Genomic DNA, 23,324 nt, shown 5'->3' with positions numbered 1-23,324 from the left:
AATACCTTGAAGCTGACTTACCAATATTATTGAAGTATACTTAACTGGTCTCATACTAGTGTAATGTGTATATTCATTTATTTTTACATAAATATTTTAATAGAAAAGAATGTCAGTGGCTCAAATTTAATACCAAAATGTATCGCTACACAAAACACACATGGTACACCTCTTAATTTGGGATTTTAGTGCTTTTTCTATTTTACTGTATATATACTGTACATGTTTTTCTCAATAATTAAATGTGATGTAGCCCAGTGACTCAAATGCAATAACAAAATGTATCACTATTGAATCCATGTGTGCCTAATAAAGTGGCGAGGGTATAGTTTAAGTAAGATTGTGAATGCAGGGCTTTTATGGAGTGTTATTATATTGTGGTATTCCTAATATTTGTATTTATCACCCTTGGCTGTTATTTGGGAGATGTGGTCATTACGTGTCTGGCAGAGGGGGCGCTGTGGAGCCCAGTGTTGCCAGGGAGACGACTGAAAACACAGTTTCACAGCATAGGCCACAAGTGTCCCGACTGTGCCCGGACAAATGTCACTACAGCGGCTGAACGCGGTCCTGTGAAGACCGAGAGACACCTTGTGCTTTTCCTCACCGTGTGTGAATAAAACACACATTCCAGAGCGTTGAATTATAAAGGAATAACTTCTTATTGCCTAAAGCCGTTCAGCTTGCTATCTTTGAAGTGGTGAGTACACGCAGTATGTTACGGGACAGCTAACGTTAAGCTAAGTTACGCAGTTAGCGGTACCAGGCTGCTAAGCTAAGTTGGTTTCTATTGTTAGTACAAGTTACATTTTACACATTTAAATTAACAACAGTGGGTTTTAAATGATAAAAGTCTGATGTTGCTGCTGTGTATGAATGTGCTACAGCATTGCTCTTTTGTAAAGTTGCACGAAACCGATTATTATTCCTACACAATAGGAACGACTGTAATTTCTCTAGTGACTTAATATAATAACGTTACGTTTAACGTTACCCCAATAAAACGTTACCTCAAGCCAAGCCAGCAACTGCTAAATTTTAAACCACAGAACTAACGTTATGACTTATGTATGAGAATATTTTCTATTTTCACTTTTAAGATGTAGCTATGCATGTAGCTAATTATAGCCAGAGACCTGGTGGTGGAAGGTAAACCAACCGCAGCTGAGTTTACCCATCACTTAGGTAGCTTTTAGTGATAACCCTTACTTTTATGATAGCATATTCTAGTAGCCTAACAACTTACTTACTTCTACTTTAGGAGCTGTAACTGATTGACATTTATACAAGTACTTTTCTGAGAAAATTCTAAAATCAATAACTCACTGAGTGGACTTATGAGTGTATCTATTTAATTAGAAAGTAGCCTAAAGTAATGCTATCATGACACAAACAGGAGGATATGTCAAGCCATAGCATGAAGATGTTTTGTACTGTCTGTATCTGTATGTTGCTATGTGTATATCGGTATGTTTCAGTGTTGTACTGGCTGTGAAAACAAATCTTCCTCTGGGACAATAAATCAAAATCTTAGTTTCAGAGGAAATAACTTGTTAGGACATTTAGGACACAAATTAAAAGAGTGTTACCACATTGAGGGGCATCACAAAACTGTAGGGGAATAGTTCCAAAAGATTAGAATAGATTATAGTCTTTAGATAAGAATTGTTATATTAGGTATGCCAGCATAGGAAATGCCCCTGTCATAATTAACTATAGTAACTGTTTAGACAAAGTAGTCTTTGATAAGTATGTTGAAACCTACCACTGGACTATCCGTGAGGAAATATTCTAAACTCAAGGTTCACGGCATTATCCAGATCTTTCAGCCATATCCCACAGCCTTATTCAGCAACTAAATACAACTTGAGTTGTTTTCAACAAAAGATAATCCTTTATTATTCCCACAGTGGGGAATTTTGCATAAAAAGTGAGGTAACAGCACTGCTTTCAAATTATTGATAGCCTAGCACTATTTTCACTCATAAATTCTGGATTTATTGTACATCTGAGTGATTGACGTGAAATGTGATGCACAATAAGTTGTAGGTGGACAGGGTATTATCAGGACAAGATGGTACTATGTTGGTTTATTTTTGAAACTGTAATGGAGGTCCTAGTTTACCCAATTTAACTTGAACTCTAAATAGATCCTTTTCATTTGGCATAGTTTGTGCCTGTGTTTTGGTGCATCTCTCGCCAAACCCGCTTCAGTCAGTTACTTTGTAATTATTTTATATTTCTGACCTTTCAGTGTCACCTCACACGGTTCATTTTGTGGGCTCGCTGATATGAGTTTAATTTTCGCTGTCTAATTTGACATCACATCACATGATTAGCTCTTATTTAATTTTGCAGACATATGTCACCATTTCTGTAATCTTGTAAACTTGTTCAACATATCTAACTGACACCAAATTATTCTTATTGCCTCGTTAGTTTGTTGTGTGTGTGTGTGTGTGTGTGTGTGTGTGTGTGTGTGTGTGTGTGTGTGTGTGTGTGTGTGTGTGTGTGTGTGTGTGTGTGCGCGCGCGCGCACACGCGCGCTTCCATTCTCTACCTAGGTCCCTTATGTACCGTCCCAGCATCTCTCCCATTGCTGTTGTGGCCACTGAGCTATAGTAGGGCATGAGATCCCAGGATTAATTAAGCCCACAGGAACAGATGGCCCACCGGCAGTCTCTGCTGTTTGTCAGCTGAACACCGCCACTCTAAACGTAGCTAAATGCTTCCGCCGGGGAGGGGTTTGGGAGCTTGGTCCAAAAGCTGGGGGATAGACCTGCCAAACGTAATTAGCTGTGGGAAGTAGGTAGAAGAGGGGGAGGGCCACCATGAGGTAGCAGGTGACGTGTGTATGACTGACTATATGACATAAGATGGCTTTCAGTGAGAAAGCCATGTTTATCCTTTTGGGACTTTTTTGTTGTTGTTTTTCCTCCATGCACACAAAAGATGTCTTTAAATGTTAAGTGGTAATGAGGGCAAATGTGTAAGTTTTTATCTTTTTCACAATTCTGCTTCCAGGAAATCTTGGGGGCATCCGTATATACTGTAGGCTACAGTTGGATATTTTTTATTAAGCTGTTCATGAGGACGGGACAGCTGGGAACAGGTGTACCCAAGTAAATGGCTGGATGATGCTGAACTGAAAGGATTTAAGGTGACTGAGGCCACTGGCCAGGGAACTTTCCATGTTAGGAGTTAGATTAGTGGTGTGATATATAAGAGGAGGTAGGAGTAAATGTTGCCCTGGTCAACAGGTAGCCAGCTGGAAGGGGAAAAACACATTTATTAATGTAATGGGAAAATAAAATAACCCCAGATTCACCCTTCACTGCCTCTAAAGTATAAAAAGGGGAATGTGTTGGCAACCAAGGCTCCAGAGTTCTCCAGTATCTTTATTATTGTAAATTAAGCTATCAATCACTGGTGCAAACTGAGGCATATCTTATGTTATCCGTCAATGACAACCTTCAACTTCTGTTTGTTTTGTCAATAAGGATAGTAGTTTTCTTCTAACCTTTTCTGAATTTTGTTTACAAAAGAGTGCACCTTTTATTTATTTATTTATTTTTTTTACTTGACTGTGTTTACCATGTAAACACTTATATAAAGTAAATAAATGTGCTTAAAATAACAAGGGAAATACATTGTAACCCTCTGTTTGTATTTCAGGATCACAGAAAGAACATAAAGGCTGACTTCCTCCCGTTGGCGTGAAATGGCCTCTGTTTTGAGCAGTGCCTTGTATCGCTCAAGCAGATCTCAGTAAACGCTGGTTTGAGCTGGATGCTGCTGCAGCAGGGATGATCATGTCCCATATGAACGGTTATGTGCAAGAGGCCTCTGGTCAGGCCAAGAGCCACAGGGAAAGGGCAGTGGACTGTCCAGGAGAGGAAAGTAGCCTTGTCAAATCTCCACACTGCAGTGCCCACATGGAGAGGATTCAGCACTACCAGGAGGAGCTTAAGAAGAGGAGAGAGGAGGACAGCAGGGGGAAGCACGACATAGACCCCAATGCTTCACTGAGGCTCAAGAAGCTGTCACAGAACCCCAAGGTGGGCATTGACAATCCTACCTTCGAGGGGAAGGAAAAGGCCACCAAAGACACATGCTCCCAGGAGGCTGTAGTCGGTGAGTTGAAAGGTGAGGGTTGGAAGTTCTTTACTGGGGTCAAAGAGGGTGGAAGGAGGAAAAAAGGTCACAGAGAAGGAGAGGAATCTAGACCTCTGAGAAGAATAGGGAGTAGCGAGGTTTTACAAACATTTAGTGAAAACAAAAGGAGTAAATACAATGACTATTGAGGGACAGAGCAGAGGGGGTGGTAGTGGAGGAGGGTGATGTTATTTAGGGGCTGTCCACCATTTCCACTAGTTAGTGTCTTGGTCTTAACTCTTTACTGAAGAGAGCAGAGTCCATTAGTTGCCACAGGAAAACATTTCTGAATGAATTATATTGATAATACAAAAGGGTATTGTATGTACATTACATATGTACCACATATTTATATCTTATTTATATTTATCACATTTATCTATTATAATATATATATATATATATATATATATATATATATATATATATATATATATATATATACACACACATACACACACAAACATACACATACCTCACACACTTCAATTGTTAAAGCCCTCCTCTCTCTCTCTCTTCTAATATATGTAAAGAAATTGATTAATTGTGTACACCAATAAATTGAAACAAGTTGAGTGGTTGATTTTACTTTATTGCCAAGAGTGTCTAGTGAGAACAGGGTTGAGAGTCGATTGTCATGCAGAAGGTCACATTTGATTGTCTATAGCCCATACAGCAAATTACTCACATCAGACCCCTTTTCTTACAACGTGATGTGTGATAAACACATGTTTGCAGTCGATCTGAATGACTTTGTGACCATGAACATGCGTTTCTGTAGGATTACTATACAGTTCATACTATTATTATACCATTGGATTATTACAATAGTATTAGTGTAGGGTCAACCTCAACTATGAAATCTGCTCATCTCAATCTAATACATGATGAACATTACTGTAGAGTGTATGTTGTTGCAGAAAATAAATCCTATAAAATGTGTACATACTGTCTGCTATGATTAATCTCCAGTGTAAACACTGCAGCAACTCAAAGTCACTTAAATAGAAACACAGACTCAGGTGGCACAAGGTCAGCATTCTGGAGCAAACCTCCACTGCAGACTCACTGTTTGATTTCTCACTGGAAGAGAAAAATATCCCCAAAATAGACAACTCCCACATACTGGAAATCTTCCACTGCAGCTCTTAAAGAAAACACAGTTTTACCCTACATTCATGATGCACCGATCAGACAGATGTGGACAGGCAGGCAAGCACCACACCTCGGAAAGCAGCGGGATAAAATCTGGGTGCCTCAAGAGCCTAAGTTTAGTTTCCCTAGACTTAACAAGTTTGCGCCTCCAAAAGTCATCAAAAACTCTTCATCAACCTCCTAAATTTGGATGTCTGCATATTATTTGTATCGTCACTTTCTCTTAGAAATAATATGGTTTTAAAAATAACAGACAATTGGAACCCTTATTAGCAAAAGCACACCCATAACTCTTAGTGTTTTGAGTATTGCTGAATTACGAGATGGAAGCCCCTGTGTTTCTTTGTATTGCCTCTGTACTGTTCCCATCACTGTCTCTGCCTCTTTCTCAGAACTGGTGGAACTGCTTCAGGCTCTGAAGTGGGCGCAGCACTGCCTGACTGATGTGCAGAGCCAGCAGGATGCAGAGCTGATAATGCAGCTCCTTGCCAAGGAGGACTTCAGGAATGCCTACACCATCTACAGTGCTGTATCCCAGCAGATGACCAGAGTCAGTCCCACCTCACCCCTCACAGCACAAGCAGAGGATCTCTGCCAGGAGGTACGCATCATGGTCATTTTGAAACTGAAAACATGTGTGAAAGCACTTTGACTGAACCAGGGAATTTTTTAGACATTTTTAACCATATCACAAAATCTATTATGTTGCTCATGAGACGAGCGGTGGTCTCCACAGATGAGGCAGTTTGTGCATACAGGCATAAAGGCACTCATATGGTATTTGACAATTTGTGTTTTGGACAATGGTTAGCTTATATTTAGAGGCAAGTACCTCTGTTGATGAAGTATCTGAACAATATCAGTGAAGCATGAAAAATATTTGCTTGAGGTGATGATTATTTCAACAAAGTAGCCCAAAAGACAGCCATGCCAATTATGAAATGTAAATTGTCTTGGTTAACAAGGTGAGTTAAAAGAAAAATGAGGGATTTGTTGGATGCATGCCATGCATGCAAATTGGAGGGGGAAAAAAGTTGGCAGAGGGAAGAAAATGTTTACATGGAGATTTTATTAGGGTGAAAAGATGGTAAGATGACAGGGAGCTACTCTACATTAGAGATGGACAAGGAAGGAAAAGGAGGAAGGCATGAACCAAAGTGTAAATATATGGTTTAATTTTCCACTGGTTTGAAAATACACTGTAAAAAACATCACAGTGTTTTTATTTGAGTCCTCTGTACACCAATTGCTGTTTCCTCTTTAAATAACGGTTGGCAGTGCTGACTCCTGAGCCCCAGTACAGAGAGTGACAGAGAGCAAGAAACCATCCTGGTAGTCACGTTTGAGTAGGTGGGAATGTGCCACACCTGACTTCCTTGTTGACAAAACACAAGCCATTTGGTCTCTACTGAAGCAAAGCGACAGTAATTGACTTGTGCCCCTGCAGAGCTGAGCTTTTGCATGTTGAGTGTTCAAATGCAGCCTGTAACACAGAGCTTGGTTCCCGTAAAAAGACAGAAATTGTGATATGGTTTGCTATGAATTAGGTAGAAGCTCTATACAGCAAAGACAGGCTACATCCACAATAGGCACTTCATTATGATTAGTGTCAACTTTTGATAGGTATAACATGAAAATATGTTATACAGGCTAACACAGTCAGGCTGGTGCGGTATAGCTGGGCAATATATTGATGTTATATCGATATTGTGATATGAGACTAGATATCGTCTTAGACTTTAGATATCGTAATATCGTAAATGGCTTAAGTTGAATCTTTTGTTGGTTTTAAAGGGTGCATTACAGTAAAGTGATGTCATTTTCTGAACTTACCAGACTGTTATTTGCCTATTATATCCACATTATTGATGATTATTTATCTAAAATCTAATTTAAGTTATTTTGTTAAAGCACCGATTGTCAACCCTACAATATTGTCACAACATCGACACAAAAATATCGTGATATCTGATTTTCTGCATATCACTCAGCCCTATGGTGCAGTGTGATTTTTAGCTGATGGCTAGATGTGTAAGAGTCAACTTTGTTCTGACGAAACAGGCTGTTGGAGTTCATTCAAAGGACACCAAGCAGTACTGCTATAGAATTTGAATTCCAGTCTTGACAGGAGTGGTTTAAGGAAAGAGTCGCTGAGTAAGATGATCTGTTTTGCTTCACACACACACACAACACGTCTTCCTGGGTACAGTAAATCCGTGTGTGCACTCGCCCACGAGGCACAGCTCCCGCGCTTAACAATGCGTAATAGTTTGAGTTGCAGTGTGTCTAAAGTAAGTGGCTGTGCTGTGTGACACTCCGATTGACTGTTGGGTAAACTAATCTCCCAGCAGCCCTTGGTGCTGGCTGAGCGGTGCAGCACACTAAAGAAGGAGGCCAGGATCTGGGCGGCTAGAAAAAGAAACTCCAGCAGCTTACAGCAGTGTGGGCCGAGGTACAGTGCTGCTGGGGGGGGGGCGTCATCTTGTTAGTGAGAGCTTCGATTAGTGTAATGGATGAACTAAGCTCCAAACAGGCGATGAACAGGAAGAGGCAGAGGCAGAAAGACAGAGTAACAGAACACCAAAATGCCTACTGTTGTTATTCAGTACACAGTCCATGGCACAAATAATAGCATCTTCCCACTAAATGACAACACAATAACCAAATGATTAAAATAGAACCATGTAACAGAGAGGAGAAAATGAATGCAAATGCAGCAGAGTGGAAACTCTGAAAAGCCACGGAAGAGAAGAGAGAGCTAAAGTTTAGATGTGCTTTACAAGTTTATGCTTGTTTAATCTGGTTAAATACAACATTCAGGTGTAAACACACAATGAAAATGAATCCTGGATTGTGTTTTAGTTTTTTAAGTGTCAAAGGCAGCACCTGTGTAAGTGTAACTGTGTAACAAGACAACATGATTTTTATTTATGTCTGGGTTTAGTTTACAATAATGTTAGTGTCTAGACTTCATATAGATATTTGTGCAGCCCAACTTTGGGAATGTGTGGCCCTGAACGTTGATTGATTACTATACAGTTTATACTGGTATTATATAGGATTACTACAATAGGTAGTTGGTGTTGGGTCAACCTGAGCCTCTCAACTATGATAATATATAGGTTCTTCTCTATTTAGTTCATAATGGACAGTACTGTTGAGTATAAGCTGTTGCAGAAAATAAATCCTGATAGAAAGTGTTAACGTCAGCAAAATGTTAAAGAAATGTGAAAAAAGGTACTCAGACCAAGCAAGGGATACAAGCAAAGTAAGATGAAAAGATGGTTTGCACCAATTGTCGAACCTGTTATACAATTAAAAACCAACGCACACATCTGTGTAATAATTTCACGGGGAGAGTGGTGCTAAAGGAAAGGTTATTATCGTGAACCACTCTTGAGGTTTTTGGATGTTTTGTGTTTGGGATATCTCAGCACAAATAGAACTGAGATATGATGTGTAAAAAGTTGACCATCTGCCCTGAGGTTTGTACTAGTAAATGTGTCATTGAGTCACCAAAATCCAAAGAATGCATCCCGTTAATGTTTTCAGATGTCAGATGTGGGGACATGGAGACACATGGCTTAAGGCCAGGTAGTGCCAAAAAAGAATAAAATAAACTAGTTTGTACGATGTGTTGTCTGACCACGTCGGAAAACAAATGCGTTTGTACCTGTTCCACACTCCCAGACAGCTGAAAAGCCAGCTGTCATAGAGGGGGGACGTCACGATAATCGTTAAATACAGGGGCAGAGGAACACATTTTCCCATTCGTAGTGTTGCACTTGGTTGTTAACATCGCACGTTGTTTGTTAACATCACACGTTGCTTGAGAGAGAAGTTCAAGCCCTGGCTCCTTTCTCACCTCCACACAGCTGGCCAATCACGAGTGAAGTGTGTGTGAATGTCAGATTAATTGATTGATTGAATTTCGGAAAGTTATAGAAAAACTCGGACACTCGGTTTTCAAAGCTATTCGACCCTCTGACAAACCATAGCAGCCATAGAGTCAAATCTGACTTGAGTAACAGTTTTATATACAGTAGTTTTCTTAATGTTTTAAGAAACATGACTTCTTGATATGACTTTGGTTCTAGTGACTTGAGACTTTAAACTCACTGTAGTTCGGTGTCTGTGTTTCTGTTCAGGTCCAAAAGATTCTCCAGTCAAGCCAACAGATGGAGGGTTTGGAGCTCAAGGCTCTGCTCACCAATCCTCATCTCCAGGTCAGATGTCAGCTTGCCAATTTTGACTTATAATAATAATAACAATAATATTATTATAAGACAACACCAATTAGGCTCAGCAGAACCTTATAGATCACCTTATTTATTAAGTTAATTTGCTAATAATTGGAATACTGGAAATATAATTATTGTTGTGCTTTACTTATTCCAATAGGATAATTGTTTCTATTGCACCTTCCACTGGTATGTCAGAAGTCAGGGTTAAGTATATAATAATATATAGACTATCAGAGGAAAAAATGGGACTTCACTTTGCCACCTTGTGCCATCATAAATACTAACTGAAAAGGTAGACCAAATGACAGATTGCTTCATTATGATACAGTATACTGTACATCAGAAAATAATGAAAAAATGGAAAGGCACTTTATGAAGGAAGTCATGAGTTTATGTCATGTTGGTGTACCATAACCTGGCAGGAATTTGTTCTTGCTTTATGGATGAAATCTTTTATGACAAATTCATTTGATCATTTGTTATTATTAGTTATTTCAGGGTATGAAAAAGTCAATTAATTAATCTAGTGGGTCTCAAGAAAGGCCATTATGTAAATTAGGTTGTAATGTGAGCAAATTCTCTTGGTAATGAAAAAGCATGATTGGTGTGTTCTTTCAGCAGAGTGCATTTCAATATTTTTGAAATTAATTTGTTATAAAAGGCAATAAGAAATGTAAAAGATCCTGCTGATTTATGTCCTGTGTATTTGTGTTGAAGACAGTCTGTAGATTTGTTGTTTTTAACAATTTCTCTGCAATGATATACAATAGTTTAGTCTATATAAATAAAAGCCATATTTAACCTTTAATAAAATGCAATCCTGTGGGTGCAAATATTGTCCTGTTGACAAAGTCTCTTAAATACAGTAATGTTGCCAGACAGTTACAAGATGTAACTTATGTCTTTTTGTCAACTTGTTTAGACACCGTGCATGCTGATAGTTGAGTTTAACCAGGTCCAATTTGGCTGTAACCGGTTTAGTAAGGATCATACGATACATTGCCTAGGCTGCTGCTGGCACAGCCGTCTAGATGGACAATTAAGATGTTCCTCTTAGGTGCCCCACATGCTCCATCTGTACAGAAACGATTAGACATCACAGGTACAGACAGGCCACTTCCACAGCTGTGTAAGTAGTCACATAAAAAAGACTTACCTGTGCATCTCTTTAGTGGGACATCTGTTTAGCATTTGGTATGTCAACATGAAAAGAATCAAACAGAAATCCAAACTGCATTGCTTTGAGGTGGCTTGAACTGCTGAAGCTCTACATTTGTCAGTTTAAGCTTCAGTGATTCTTCTGTAGAAAAAACTGTTGCCACATTATCAAACATCAGCGTCTATTAGGAAGGCAGCAAGGTGAGAAAAGCCCTCGGGTGGATGATGCTGCTGTGATTTTATGGTTGAGGGTTTTGACAGGGGAGCGCCAGGGGTCTGATGTTAGACCTACGTGACTGTGAACTACCAATTCTCTCATTGCCCTGTTAACCCCTCCACTTAGCTGGATCCATGTAGCCAGCGGGGGCAGTATGATGTGATGCTAGCCTGCCTTGTGGCACAGAAAGTGGAACAGATTGTGTTGGTTTCTCTGCGGGGGAGCAGTGAGTCACCCTGTAGTCTGTACAGGTAAACAATCTCATACCCAACACTAACGGACAGGTACATGTGTGAGAGGAATAGGGCCCCCTCAAGTCCACCTGTCTCCATTTCACAATTTTCTAGGACAACGTTTTCTCGCGAGCAGGGAAACCAAAGGTGTTTGATGATTGATGGCGGTGGATCCTGACCCCTAAATGCATGTGGAGATTAAAACGGATTGTGTGGACGCCAAAGCTTAGCCTGGCCTTCGCTCTTTTAGGTCCCCTGCGCTGCAGGATAGAAAAACTAATTTGGACCGACGGTTATTAATTGTGGGGTACGGAGTGCTTGTCACATTAAATAAAGTGAAGTAGCATTCTCTGTATTATTTCTGGCTTAGAGGTGGGTTTGCTGACTGGTCTTGTTAAAAAGATGGGGGGTAGGTAGGCTTCTGGTAGCAGGTGCGTGTTTAAGGAGAGAGTTTTTGAAATTAGTTTTTCAGCCGTTTACACTGGCAAACGTGTGTAATGTTGAAAACCATGCCATGATTTATGATCATTACCAACCATAGTCACTATAAAGGACAACATCTATACAGATATCTATTCAGAATCCAGTCGTGCATTCATTCTCTGTACCTCACGCTGCCTCCTTTATTTTTCTGTCTGTGTTTCTGTCTGTTACGTGTTTGTAAAAAATTCTGTGCGTCCGTACTGTTTGTCTCTATGTGTCTCTCTCTGTGTTTGTTTAATGTGGCAGGCACTGATGCAGGCCCATGACAGTGTGGCAGGGCAGGAAATGTCAGAGGAAGATGTGGTCGAGTACCATGGAGAGACCGTTAAACTGGTGCGGCTGGAGAAGGCCCGCGACACGCCACTGGTAAGACGCCATCTATTAGTCTTTTTGAGTCACTGCTGCTACCTTCTGTTATTGCTGTGTACATGCGTATAACGTCTTTGTATATTTTTCCACAGCTTCACAACCAAAACAAGGATAGTTGTGTACACATCCAAAAACCTAAGTTGGCACTGTATATATTAAGGGAGGGAGGCAAGGCAAGGCAGCTTTATTTGTATAGCACATTTCAGCAACAACATTATTGAGAAATAATTGATTCTTAGATGCATCGCGATTCTCTCTAGAATGATTTGATTCTCGATTCAGATAAGTTAATAATTGATTTACAAAAAAAAATATATATATATATATATATATATATATATATATATATATATATATATATATATACAGTGTGTATATATATATATATATATATATATATATATATTACGTGTGTATATATATATATATATACACACTGTATATATATATATATATATATATATATTTGTTTTTGTAAATCAATTATTAACTTATCTGAATCGAGAATCAAATCATTGATTTTGAGAATTTTTTTTTTTTAAATGTGTTGATTTTTATTTAAAAGTTACTGTCTCCAGACAAGTACAAATCAGAAAACCGAGTGACTGAAAAGGAATGGGATAATGGACAAAAGTTTAGGCAAGAGTGCAGAAAAAAAACACACAAAAATGGCCAAAAGGAAAAAAAAAAAAAAAAAAAATTCATGATCTAGTAGTAGATAAGACATTAAAATAAGACTTAAAATAATTAGGCAAAACACATATAGGTTGTTCATCTACTTTATCACATTATATCTGACACCTTCATGTTCTAAAAAGCCAATTATCCACCTTTAAACATGACTGAGCCTCTGACATGGAAGATTACTGGGAGAGAAGGTGACTTTCACAAGTTTAAGGCATAAGTAGACAAAACATTTCATTAAAACTTGTGTGTGACAAATATATGTCAAAATCTAAGCTTTGTTTAGCTGCTTTGTCTAGGAAGTGATTAGCAAACTCTGAGTAGCAAACTCTGATTTATATGTATATTTTTAAAAATCACGCATGGAAATGTACATAAAAAAAATTGTTTCATCGATAATCGGTTTAGAATCAAATCTTTGGCCTCTGAATCGGAATCGATTCGTGAGGTGCAAAGAGATTCCCACCTCTAGTATATATAACTACAGTACAATGAACATTTAAAAACATCGATGCAGCATTCAATTAGTGTTATTTAAAGGAACATATATGGATCCTGAGCATCTGTGTTATTGTGTTATTTATTGTTTTGTGTGTATTGTGTGTACATCCAGTGACAAAGCCTCTATTGTCAGTGTTCACCATGCTCCACCAGTCACATTTATCATGTGGGTGTGTCAGTGTCAGTGTACCCACAAACCAACAGGGCAGCAAAATGCCTGTCAGTGTGAGCTCCAAAGGGACATTTGAAAACATTGAGCAAGACACAATGATGTTCACCGTATGGGACATATTTCTTTGTATTCAAGCTGTTGCCTCTCCTTCTACTGTGTGTGTGTTTGTGTGTGTGTGTGTGTGTGTGTGTGTGTGTGTGTGTGTGTGTGTGTGTGTGTGTGTGTGTGTGTGTGTGTGTGTGTGTGTGTGTGTGTGTGTGTGTGTGTGTGTGTGTGTGTGTGTGGCCATCAGGGTGCGACAGTACGTAACGACATGGACAGTGTGGTGGTGAGTCGTGTGGTGAAAGGTGGAGCAGCAGAGAGGAGTGGCCTTCTCAGTGAGGGAGATGAGATCCTGGAAATTAACGGGATTTCTATTCGTGGGAAACACGTCAATGAAGTCCACGACTTACTGGTGAGGACCAGAAGTTATCCACTAGTCTTTTATTACTTACAGTGATTTGTGGGAAATTCACTTTATTTTAATTCATGTGAGGTGCTTGAAATGTCTTGAAAACTGAAAGTATGTACATAAAAGGCATTCGAATTTATTCAAAAATGGTGGTCTCACTTGTACCGTCGACATTAGGTTTCACAGACAATGTATATTCACTTCTAGATTAATGCAAAATGACTGTAGTTTGACAAACATGTAATTAGGTGGTTGTTGTTGGTAGTGTTTGTGGGTTTTACTCTCACAACTGTTCTTCTTATACTCAATATAGACACACTCACTGCATTTATTTCTGAAAAAAGGTCATTTATTTTCTTCTGTGCCAATTATAATGTATTTGAACATAATTTAACATAAATAGCGGAGCTGTTGTTTTTTAATAGATGCACTCTCAAAATAGACTGCAAGTTTGAGGTAAATACAGTTCATATTGTTTTATGGAAATGTGATCCCTGTCATGTTTAATTCTTTGCTTCTCATCTTTCCCATCAGCAACAAATGCAAGGCACTCTGACCTTCCTCCTCATCCCGAGCTCTCAGATTAAACCTGCCCCACACAGACAGACTGTGGTAAGTCTTTAATGATGTGGTTGTGTGCGTGGGTAAAAACACCTGTCTGCATGCATGCAAAGCCAACCTTGACGTTGTAAACCCTGTCCTCAGATGCACGTGCGAGCTTACTTTGACTACGACCCCTCCGATGACCCCTTCCTGCCGTGTCGGGAGCTGGGCCTATCCTTCCAGAAGGGGGACATCCTCCACGTCATCAGCCAGGACGACCCCAGCTGGTGGCAGGCCTACAGGGACGGAGATGAGGACAACCAGCCTCTGGCTGGACTCATTCCAGGTAGGGATCAGACCAGGGCTGAATATGTAGTTTATTGCTTCACAAGGGCAGATAACAACTGCAGGGACAAACACACATCTGCATGATAGTAACTTTTAAACCTGTGTAATTTACATGTAACTACAAACTGTAAAAATGGCTTATGTCTTAAGATAAAAAAATCATGATACGACCATAAAATAAATGATACTTGATACAAGCGTATCAATGATATACAGTAAACCACACAGGACTTCCCCATCCATCCTTAGTAATACGTCAGAATACAGTCACAGTAAAGTACATACGTTGTCTGTGACTAATAACAAACTTGGCACTACTATCCTGGCAGGAAACACCACCCATCTGGCACATCAAGGAGATTTAAAACAAACACCTAAGAATTATTTGCGATTACTCTGACTCTCTGACGTCTGTTGTGGCAAATGAAGTTAAGCACTGGAAATGGAAAGAGGGCCCTCTTTTTACCTGCTCAACACGTCTGGAAAGTCTAGGAAGATTATGAAAAACTGTTGTAGGTAGAGAAGTTTTAGACTTGTTGGTAATGTTTTCAATTTTCAGCTCCTGAGTGTTGTGTTCCAGTGCCTGCAGCTGTGCATGTTGTCCATCTATAGACACATATAATTGAACACCAACCAAAATGTTCAAGTCCATACATTTTTAAATATATATGGGCTTTTGAAATGGAAAATACACTGGATTTGTGTATCTATATTTACAGTGTTGGAGAGCTGATCTGCTTATCTTTGCTTTTCCCTTTTTTAGGGAAAAGCTTCCAGCAACAGAGAGAGACCTTGAAGAAAACTATAACAGACAGGAGTCGAGAGCACCAAGGTAAGCGGAAAATGTTGAGACGCACACTATGCGGTGAGAAAATACAAGATATAATTTGCAAACATTTTGCATCCACCCTGACTCACATAAAAATAGAATTTGTGTTGTCTAGATGGTTGTAACAAAGTGAAATGATAATACCCCTTTTTAAAGCAAACATTTCCGACTTGTCATTTATTCAGGGAAGCTTTGGTATGCAAAGAAAAACATAAAAAAGAGGAAGAAGATCACGTCTACCTTGAGCAGAACTGCTGGTAAGAATAAATCTACATGTTCTTTCTTTTTTCATCTCTATGTGCCTCTTCAGAAGCTTAACATTTTGAGAAGTAGGTTGCATGTTTGAGATTGTGCTCCCTCTTCTTCAACAACCACTGTTAAGAAGCTACACTCTTAACCCACAAAACTCCAATTGTCACTTCTCATTAACCACCAGTAAAAGACCATCCTGGGCAGCTTCCAAGTGTCCACACATTGTCAGTGTTAACCCCACACGCTAGCCGAAGTTGACATGTCTTGCCAGTCTCGCAGCAGCTTGTCCAGACTCGGTTTGTCACAGGTCAGATTATTCCTGTCTTCACAGAGGATCAGAGGAGGCACCAACAGGTGCCCAGCAGGTGCCTAAATGGCTTGAAGGGATGTGTGATGTTGTTGGTTAACACATAGAAACACATACGTATACTCAGACAGAGACACACACTGCTCATTGGTCAACAGCAGCAGACTGGGATTTCATGTGTCTCTCAGAGGGTCGAATAGGAAGCAGGACATTGTTATAAAAGACAAAACCTTCACACAAACACAGGAATGATAAATATAATATGTTCACCCGCCTCCAAAGAGAGGCCAAAGGTCAGAGTTAGTTACAGACCAGCAGCCCAAGAGCTAGAAAGGATTTAGTATGCTAGTCGAGGTTGTTTCATTAATCTCTCCCAACTGTCTTCTTCAGACTACGACGACATCCTGACCTATGAGGAGATGTCGCTTTACCACCAGCCTGCTAATCGTAAACGCCCCATCGCTCTGATTGGTCCTACAAACAGCGGTCACGATGAGCTGCGTCGGAGGCTTCTGTCCATCGAACCGGAAAAGTTTGCTGTTGCTGTTCCACGTAAGTCCACACTTTGTCAAAGCATGAGGGACATTGCAATATCAAATATGCATCAACAATTAATGATTTCAGATGAGAAACATAATGTGTTTTAGGGTTTGATATACCACCTTTCTTCAACTGTGACTGCAAAAAATCTCAAATTTCTAATGTCAAAACATTTCACTGACAATTTAAAAATTACTTACTATGTATTTTTTAAGTGCCACTTAGTACAAAAAAGCTAGAGGGATTTTTTGCAATAAGTCAAATTAATCTGTCCTTCTTCATGGCTCAGACACAACTAGAAACTCAAGGATTCATGAGCGGAATGGGCGCGAGTACCATTTTGTGAGTCGGCCTGCCTTTGAAACCGACTTAGCAGCAGGGAAGTTCATTGAGTCGGGGGAATATGAGAAGAACTTGTACGGCACCAGCACTGACTCAGTTCGACACATCATCAACTCTGGACGCATCTGTCTGCTCTGCCTCCACACCAGGGTAGGAGACTGAGTAGTCTTACTGTCTGGACAATTCCCAACATTGTTTCTGTCTAAAATGTTAATTACAAAGCACATTTCATCCCTCTGTGTTGATCTCAACCATTGTGGCTTGGCCAGAACATGATTAAGCCTTTTCAAATCCCATAAATCTCATTGTTTTTGGATTGATAAAAACTCATTACTGCTGTCTGATAGAGAGAAAAATGTATAGTCCGTAAAGAAGACGACATATTAGTATTTCCTTCCATTTCATATATTCATATGTTCTTCCTCTTGTCAGTCACTGCAGATATTGAGGTCCTCCAACCTTAAGCCCTATGTCATCTTCATCGCGCCTCCTTCTCAGGAACGACTACGCACCCTGCTGGCCACAGAGGGGAAGACACCAAAGGTACCCACTACATACAAGATGAATATGTACTTTGTACATGTCATAGTTTGTACATAGTGTATACAGGTATTTGCATTACAGAGGCAACATCTTTTAACAAAATTAAGCATTTAAGATTTATCACAGAAAGGAAAACTTTTACATCTCTTAGGCACTCTTAGGCAAAGCAAGGAAATAAGTTTTATTAAAAGCTTTTTTTAAGTCTGGTTTTTACCTCACAGGGTCTTTATCAGGCAGACATACTTTACTCCTGGTACTCTAAATACACTGTATAGAAACAATAATGAATGACATGAAATAACCAACAGATAAACAGCTATCACAATGATATCAAAGTATTCATGTGATAAAAAGAAAAAAAAGAAATAATGACCATATAAGCGTTTAAGATTTGTGTCCAATACAGATCATTCATTTTCAAAGAGTCTTAAAAGCAATGTCTCGTTTTCTGTGCACAGCCTGAAGAGCTAAAGGAGGTTATTGAAAAGGCCCGCGAGATGGAGCAAAATTTCGGCCACTTCTTTGATGCAACCATTGTGAACATGGATCCAGACCAGGCTTTCCACGAGCTGCGCAGGCTGATAGACAAGTTGGACACTGAGCCACAGTGGGTGCCCACCTCCTGGCTGTGCTAGACGTCACGGGTTGTCATTGCACGGCGCCTCAGGGTAATAGGAGTGGGAAAAATGAATGTTCCTGGAGATTTAAAATTGAATGGACAGTGGTGATTGTCACTGGATTTTCACTTGCACATTCTCCTCGTTTATAGAAGTGGTGATGTTCACCACATGTTGCAGGGATAGACTCAAGTTTCTTACAATTCTTTATGTTCTTTATGTTGTGTGTGTGTGTGTGTGTGTGTGTGTGTGTGTGTGTGTGTGTGTGTGTGTGTGTGTGTGTGTGTGTGTGTGTGTCATTATGAGTGATTTTTTTCTGTTCATTGTTGATCTCAGTTGTATGCAAAGTCATCTATCAAACACATAGAAATGTTTCTATCCTATCTTAATAGTTATTTATAATTGTAAATATATATTTTCTAGACAAAAGGATCAAATATTTTATTGTTATATTGTGTGTGTGTGTGTGTGTGTGTGTGTGTGTGTGTGTGTGTGTGTGTGTGTGTGTGTGTGTGTACAAAATGGTACACTCAACTGGGATGGTGTTATTGTCACAATTGTTAAATGGCTTTCTGATGAAGCAGTAAGGTACCAAACAGAAGAGAAGCACTTGTGCTTGGAGTGGCTGCAGTGTAACGTCTTCCATTCAGAAACACCGAACAATCTGCTGTAACCTGCACAGTTTTGGGCTACTTCCTCTACACCAGTGTCAGTATTATTTTATTGTCTCATTTCTCATTTACGCTGTGATAGCAGACCTCAAATCTAAGGTATTGTCTCTAGCTGGTTATTGTTACTATTAGTAAATCATGCTGCAAAGTACTGCTGCGATTGTATTTTTCTACAAGTATTGTATGAACAAAACATCTTGGTGTAACTCAAATACGGATTGCTTCCTTGCAGAGTACATATTAAATAATAAGCACAATTCTGGAAAAGTGTTAATAAAATCAGATACATATGTGAACAAGTGATGTACATACTGAATGCATTGATTTCACTCGCCTTGTAACGACATGTTAGAACCTAATTTTAAATCAGTTGGTAATGTTGGTGTTATAACACAAACGTGTAATCATTTCACCTTGCAAAGTCCTACAGTTACTAAAAATAATGTGTAAAATGTAGCATTCTGGTGCAAAATGGCTGTCATTCCTCATCTAGCTGGTTTACCTAAACACGTGGACAAAATGTTTCCCAGCACATGTTGAAAGAAATAAGATCCAGCAGTCTTACCCCTTCGTTTTTCTTTACATATGGAACTTAAAAGCGTATACATTAGTGCAAAACAAAAACCTATGAGTCTGACGAACTGTTGCTCTAATCTTAGCAAGAAATCCAGGCAATAGGTGGATGCTGATACCATCTTTATTTGGATGAAGTGTTGGGTGTTTACTTGCACACTACATTTTACAGCAGGGTCACTTTAGGGTTTCCTGGGCAATGGTAAACATCCTCAAATGAGGTAACAACAACCTCCACAACACAGACTCGCACACACTTTGAAATCTACAACCACCTTAAACTTTACAGCATGCAATGGCTCTTAATGTTGTGAGGAACCTAAAATATCTACAAGTTGATCAGTCACACGGAATGCTTCTTTAATTTGACTCGCAAACCATGTGTAAACATACTTATATTCTTATTGTTTAGATCATTTTATAATAGTGAACTGACTCCCTTGTGGGTAAACAGCCAAGTGTTTGTTCTGTACAGTGACAAAATCTGGAAACACACATCATCCAGCACTGAAACAATAGAACAAATCATCACAGACAAGTACACAAAAAAACAACTTTCATCATTTGCATGAGAGGACATAGACATGGCCTGAGAGGCACAGAATAAATAGGATGTTGGGGGGGAAGTCAGTGACTCGTCTGCCATGAGAGCGCTTCACTCGAACAGCATGTCTTCATCCCTCTCCTCCATCAGCATGTTGGTGGGCTCTGCGATGGGACCCAGTTTAGCCAGACGTTCGGCAATCTCCAGTTCTGTTCTTTCCCTGAGCTGTTTCTTCTTCTCTTGGATCTTCTTAAGCCTGGCAGAGGAGGACATATTTTCAGTGGTATAACAAAAATAGAAAGGTTAGAACGTGTTGCTTTGTTTAAATATAAAAGGTTAAAAAAAAAGATGGGCTTTATTAGACTGCTAGGAAACGTTTTCACCTGTAGAACTCCTCTCGTTCTCTCTCATCCAGTTCTGTGATGATGTAGGTGAGGGTCCGATCAATGCGGGGAATAATCACTGCAAAGTGGGATCAAGATGAGCTTTAATAACTGTCTTTGTAATTCTTTGAGGAAAAAGGCAACAATTCTATGATAAGTGTGAATTTACCATGCTCAATAGCGTTGACACGGCGGTTGGTAATCTTTATGGCTTCATCCAGCGTGACAAAAGATGTCTACAAACAGAAAGTTGGCATTTTGTGTCAGAATTTCTCAAAAACACTAATTTACTTATTTTACTAACTCTTTAACAAAATTTATTATTATTAAAAACATTCAATTTCCATTAATGAAACAAATGTTCAAAAATTTTATATTTTCTTATAAACAAAATCTAAAAGTGTTACCCTATTTTATGAATATACAGTATATCATATTATTGAATCATTATTATTGATGTATTAACATGTAACAGCATTTTAGTGTTGTTGGTTGACGTGAAGCCAATTTTAACTGCTTTATGGTGTTGGGTAGTTGAATCTTTGTTCCATCACTTTCCATTTAACTTGAGAAAATAACTAAGATGAATGAACCTCAGTATATGTGTAACAGCGCCCCCTACCTGTAAGGAGGCCAACTCCACCAGCAGCTCAACAGCTCTGGCGTAGTTCCTCTTCAACCTGGAGAGCTGCTCTCCTCCTCTGGCCAGACCAGTCAGCTCATAACCTGAAAGACAGCGAGGGTGAAAACTCATGTCACTTGTCACAAAAACATTTTATTTAAACGTGACTTACTGTCCCCGCCTTCTTGGTAGTGTTCAAAAACTGGAAGGGTGACACCTAAAAAGAAGAAAAACATATAAATTAAATGTCTAATGAATCATATAAGAACTTGTCTCATCAACAGTGATTGTAAAAGGTAGAAAGATAATATTTTTGTAGGCTAACCTGCCACATTGTCTTTCTTGGCTCGGACCTTCACTTGGGCTTTGTTGACATTCTGGATTACAGTTGTGCTGTGGTTAGAATTACAGATGTGAGTTACAGATGCACCTGAACATAACGCCACATCATATGAGCTTTCTCGGATTCTTACGTAAAGTCTCCAGCTGTAAATTTGGCTTCAGCCAAAGAGAAGGCCGCCTCTCTCATCACCTCTCCCATCTTAGTCTTAGTCTACGGAAAAGAGATAAGAAGACCACGGTTAGTTAAGGAAGAAATAAATGCACGGAGAACAAATTCAGTTATTAATCATTTTCAACTGACTTCGATAATTTTGCGGAGGATCTGACGGAAGCGCATGGAGAGGGCGTCAGATTTCTTCTTAAGCAGGTTGCGGCCGGTCTGCGCCCCTTTGAGCCGAGCCTTCATGATGGTCTGAGCCCTGCAAACCCAAACAAAACATTTTAATGATGTATTTGAATCTCACTAATTACATATACATATGTTTACAAGTATACAGGATTCAAATATTTACAGAGTATATGTACATTCTTTGACACTCATGTGTAAAGAAATCGCTACCTGCACCACACAGCCTGTTATTTCAGCTGCCTAGCTTTTTATTGGTGTTTCATGGTAACCCACTAACATGCTGCCAAATATCAGGATCCCTAGTCTTGACATCAGTGGTTCTGATTACCCCCCCTCAGCCCTATCAGATGGGCCAAAGTGCCCCTCATCATACCCCTCTGACAGATGGGATGGCCTCATGGAATTGTTTGATAGTATTTGACTGCAGAGAAAAACACGCTGTATGGGAATCTATACAAGACATATTTAGCTTGGTATTGTTGAGGTTAGGGCTTGGTCTTTTTTGGGTCATTTTTGTGACAGAAAGTTGATGATTCCACCTTTTATCTTTTACTTTTATGGTGTTTTTTTTTTGTTTTGTCTTAATTGCTTCACTTGCTGTTAAGACTGACCCAGGTTGGTGTGTCTTGTACAGTCGGATCACAATTGGTAAGCAATTGTTACATAGGCCTACACATTCGACAGGAGCTTTTGTGACAAAAAATATACTTAAGATCATTATCACACATTTGTAATCATATTTGTGTGTTGATTTCCCTCTAAAATACATATGTGTGTGTGTGTATATAATCAAATCACAGTACATTTATTCAAAGTGGCTCAGCTACTCCATAATCTTCCCATGTATCCCTGGTAACTACATAAATAATCCTGGTTGGGAATTACTGATCTACACATTTGCAATCAAAGAGTGGTACTTCATCCATGTACAGGTCAGAAACACGTCCCATCTCTAGGATCTAAACTTCTCTTACACACACAAAGCCTTGAAAAAAATTGTTTTTCACCTCACACAACACAGGGAGCTCCATTGCTAAGTAGATACTACAATTACCCACTGTTACAGTGAATGTTACAAGACTGTTCAGTGTGTCAGTATGTTTCAGGCTGACAACTCACACTGGGATCATGCTAGAAATATCACATGATAAAAGGCATCTTCCTCTTTTAAACAGCAACCTGGGACTGATATGAACTACATATAGGCTTGAATCACACCGCAGAACAAGACTGTGATCCCTTCATATGAGATTAAGCTAACTTCCCAGCAGATAGGTGCAGGAAAACATCAATATGAGAGACTGGGAAGCAATACGTCAACGAAACGACATCATATTATCTGAATAAGAGGCTACAGTGGGTTAGGTTAGCAACTAACGTTAGCTAGCAAACAAGCTGCTTACATTCTGGAGGGGAACACGTCGATCCTCTCTTTTCCAGACATCTTCTCGTCCTTTGGTCGATGATTGCGGTCTTCTGTTTATTTCCTTTTCCTAATATTAACACTCAAACGTTAGCTTGTATTATATTGTATTAAACTATATACCTAACACAGAAAACACGTTATTTTCCGCGCAGGTTTAGAAGCCTTGATCGAGCTGATGTTCGTGATCTTGACAGACTCCGTGATGATCAGCTGGCCTCTGGTCATGTGACTGAACCGAACGCGTTCTGCACAAGCGCGTGTCGAAAAGCTC

General features: G+C 39.4%; 2 protein-coding genes across 5 annotated transcripts; one reads left to right on the top strand and one right to left on the bottom strand.

Moving 5' to 3' along the window:
* The first annotated feature begins 494 nt into the window (after positions 1 to 494).
* On the top strand, positions 495 to 19,117 carry mpp5b (membrane protein, palmitoylated 5b (MAGUK p55 subfamily member 5)). Of its 4 annotated transcripts, XM_039781495.1 has the most exons (15): positions 495 to 700; positions 3,025 to 3,160; positions 3,676 to 4,146; positions 5,703 to 5,911; positions 9,459 to 9,536; positions 11,892 to 12,011; positions 13,664 to 13,825; positions 14,357 to 14,434; positions 14,528 to 14,711; positions 15,477 to 15,545; positions 15,728 to 15,799; positions 16,492 to 16,653; positions 16,931 to 17,133; positions 17,416 to 17,526; positions 17,985 to 19,117. In XM_039781495.1, exons 3-15 carry the CDS (start codon positions 3,807 to 3,809, stop codon positions 18,159 to 18,161), a joined length of 1,965 nt encoding a protein of 654 aa, XP_039637429.1. In that variant the 5' UTR covers positions 495 to 700; positions 3,025 to 3,160; positions 3,676 to 3,806; the 3' UTR covers positions 18,162 to 19,117. The 4 variants fall into 4 exon arrangements, with proteins under 4 accessions (XP_039637429.1, XP_039637431.1, XP_039637432.1 ...); XM_039781497.1 differs by lacking the exon at positions 3,025 to 3,160 and having other exon boundaries at positions 3,676 to 4,134; XM_039781498.1 differs by lacking the exon at positions 3,025 to 3,160 and having other exon boundaries at positions 11,904 to 12,011.
* A 376-nt stretch (positions 19,118 to 19,493) lies between these two features.
* On the bottom strand, positions 19,494 to 23,263 carry atp6v1d (ATPase H+ transporting V1 subunit D). Its single transcript, XM_039781493.1, has 9 exons — positions 23,031 to 23,263; positions 21,580 to 21,697; positions 21,410 to 21,489; positions 21,262 to 21,329; positions 21,109 to 21,153; positions 20,937 to 21,040; positions 20,484 to 20,550; positions 20,315 to 20,393; positions 19,494 to 20,187 (listed from the first exon to the last, which is right to left on the bottom strand). Exons 1-9 carry the CDS (start codon positions 23,069 to 23,071, stop codon positions 20,043 to 20,045), a joined length of 747 nt encoding a protein of 248 aa, XP_039637427.1. The 5' UTR covers positions 23,072 to 23,263; the 3' UTR covers positions 19,494 to 20,042.
* Between the last annotated feature and the right edge of the window lie 61 nt (positions 23,264 to 23,324).

This window comes from Perca fluviatilis, chromosome 18 (genome assembly GCF_010015445.1).
Source record: "Perca fluviatilis chromosome 18, GENO_Pfluv_1.0, whole genome shotgun sequence".
Lineage (NCBI taxonomy): Eukaryota > Metazoa > Chordata > Actinopteri > Perciformes > Percidae > Perca > Perca fluviatilis.
The sequence above is the reverse complement of the archived record's forward strand: the minus strand, read 5'-3'. Positions and strand labels throughout refer to the sequence as shown.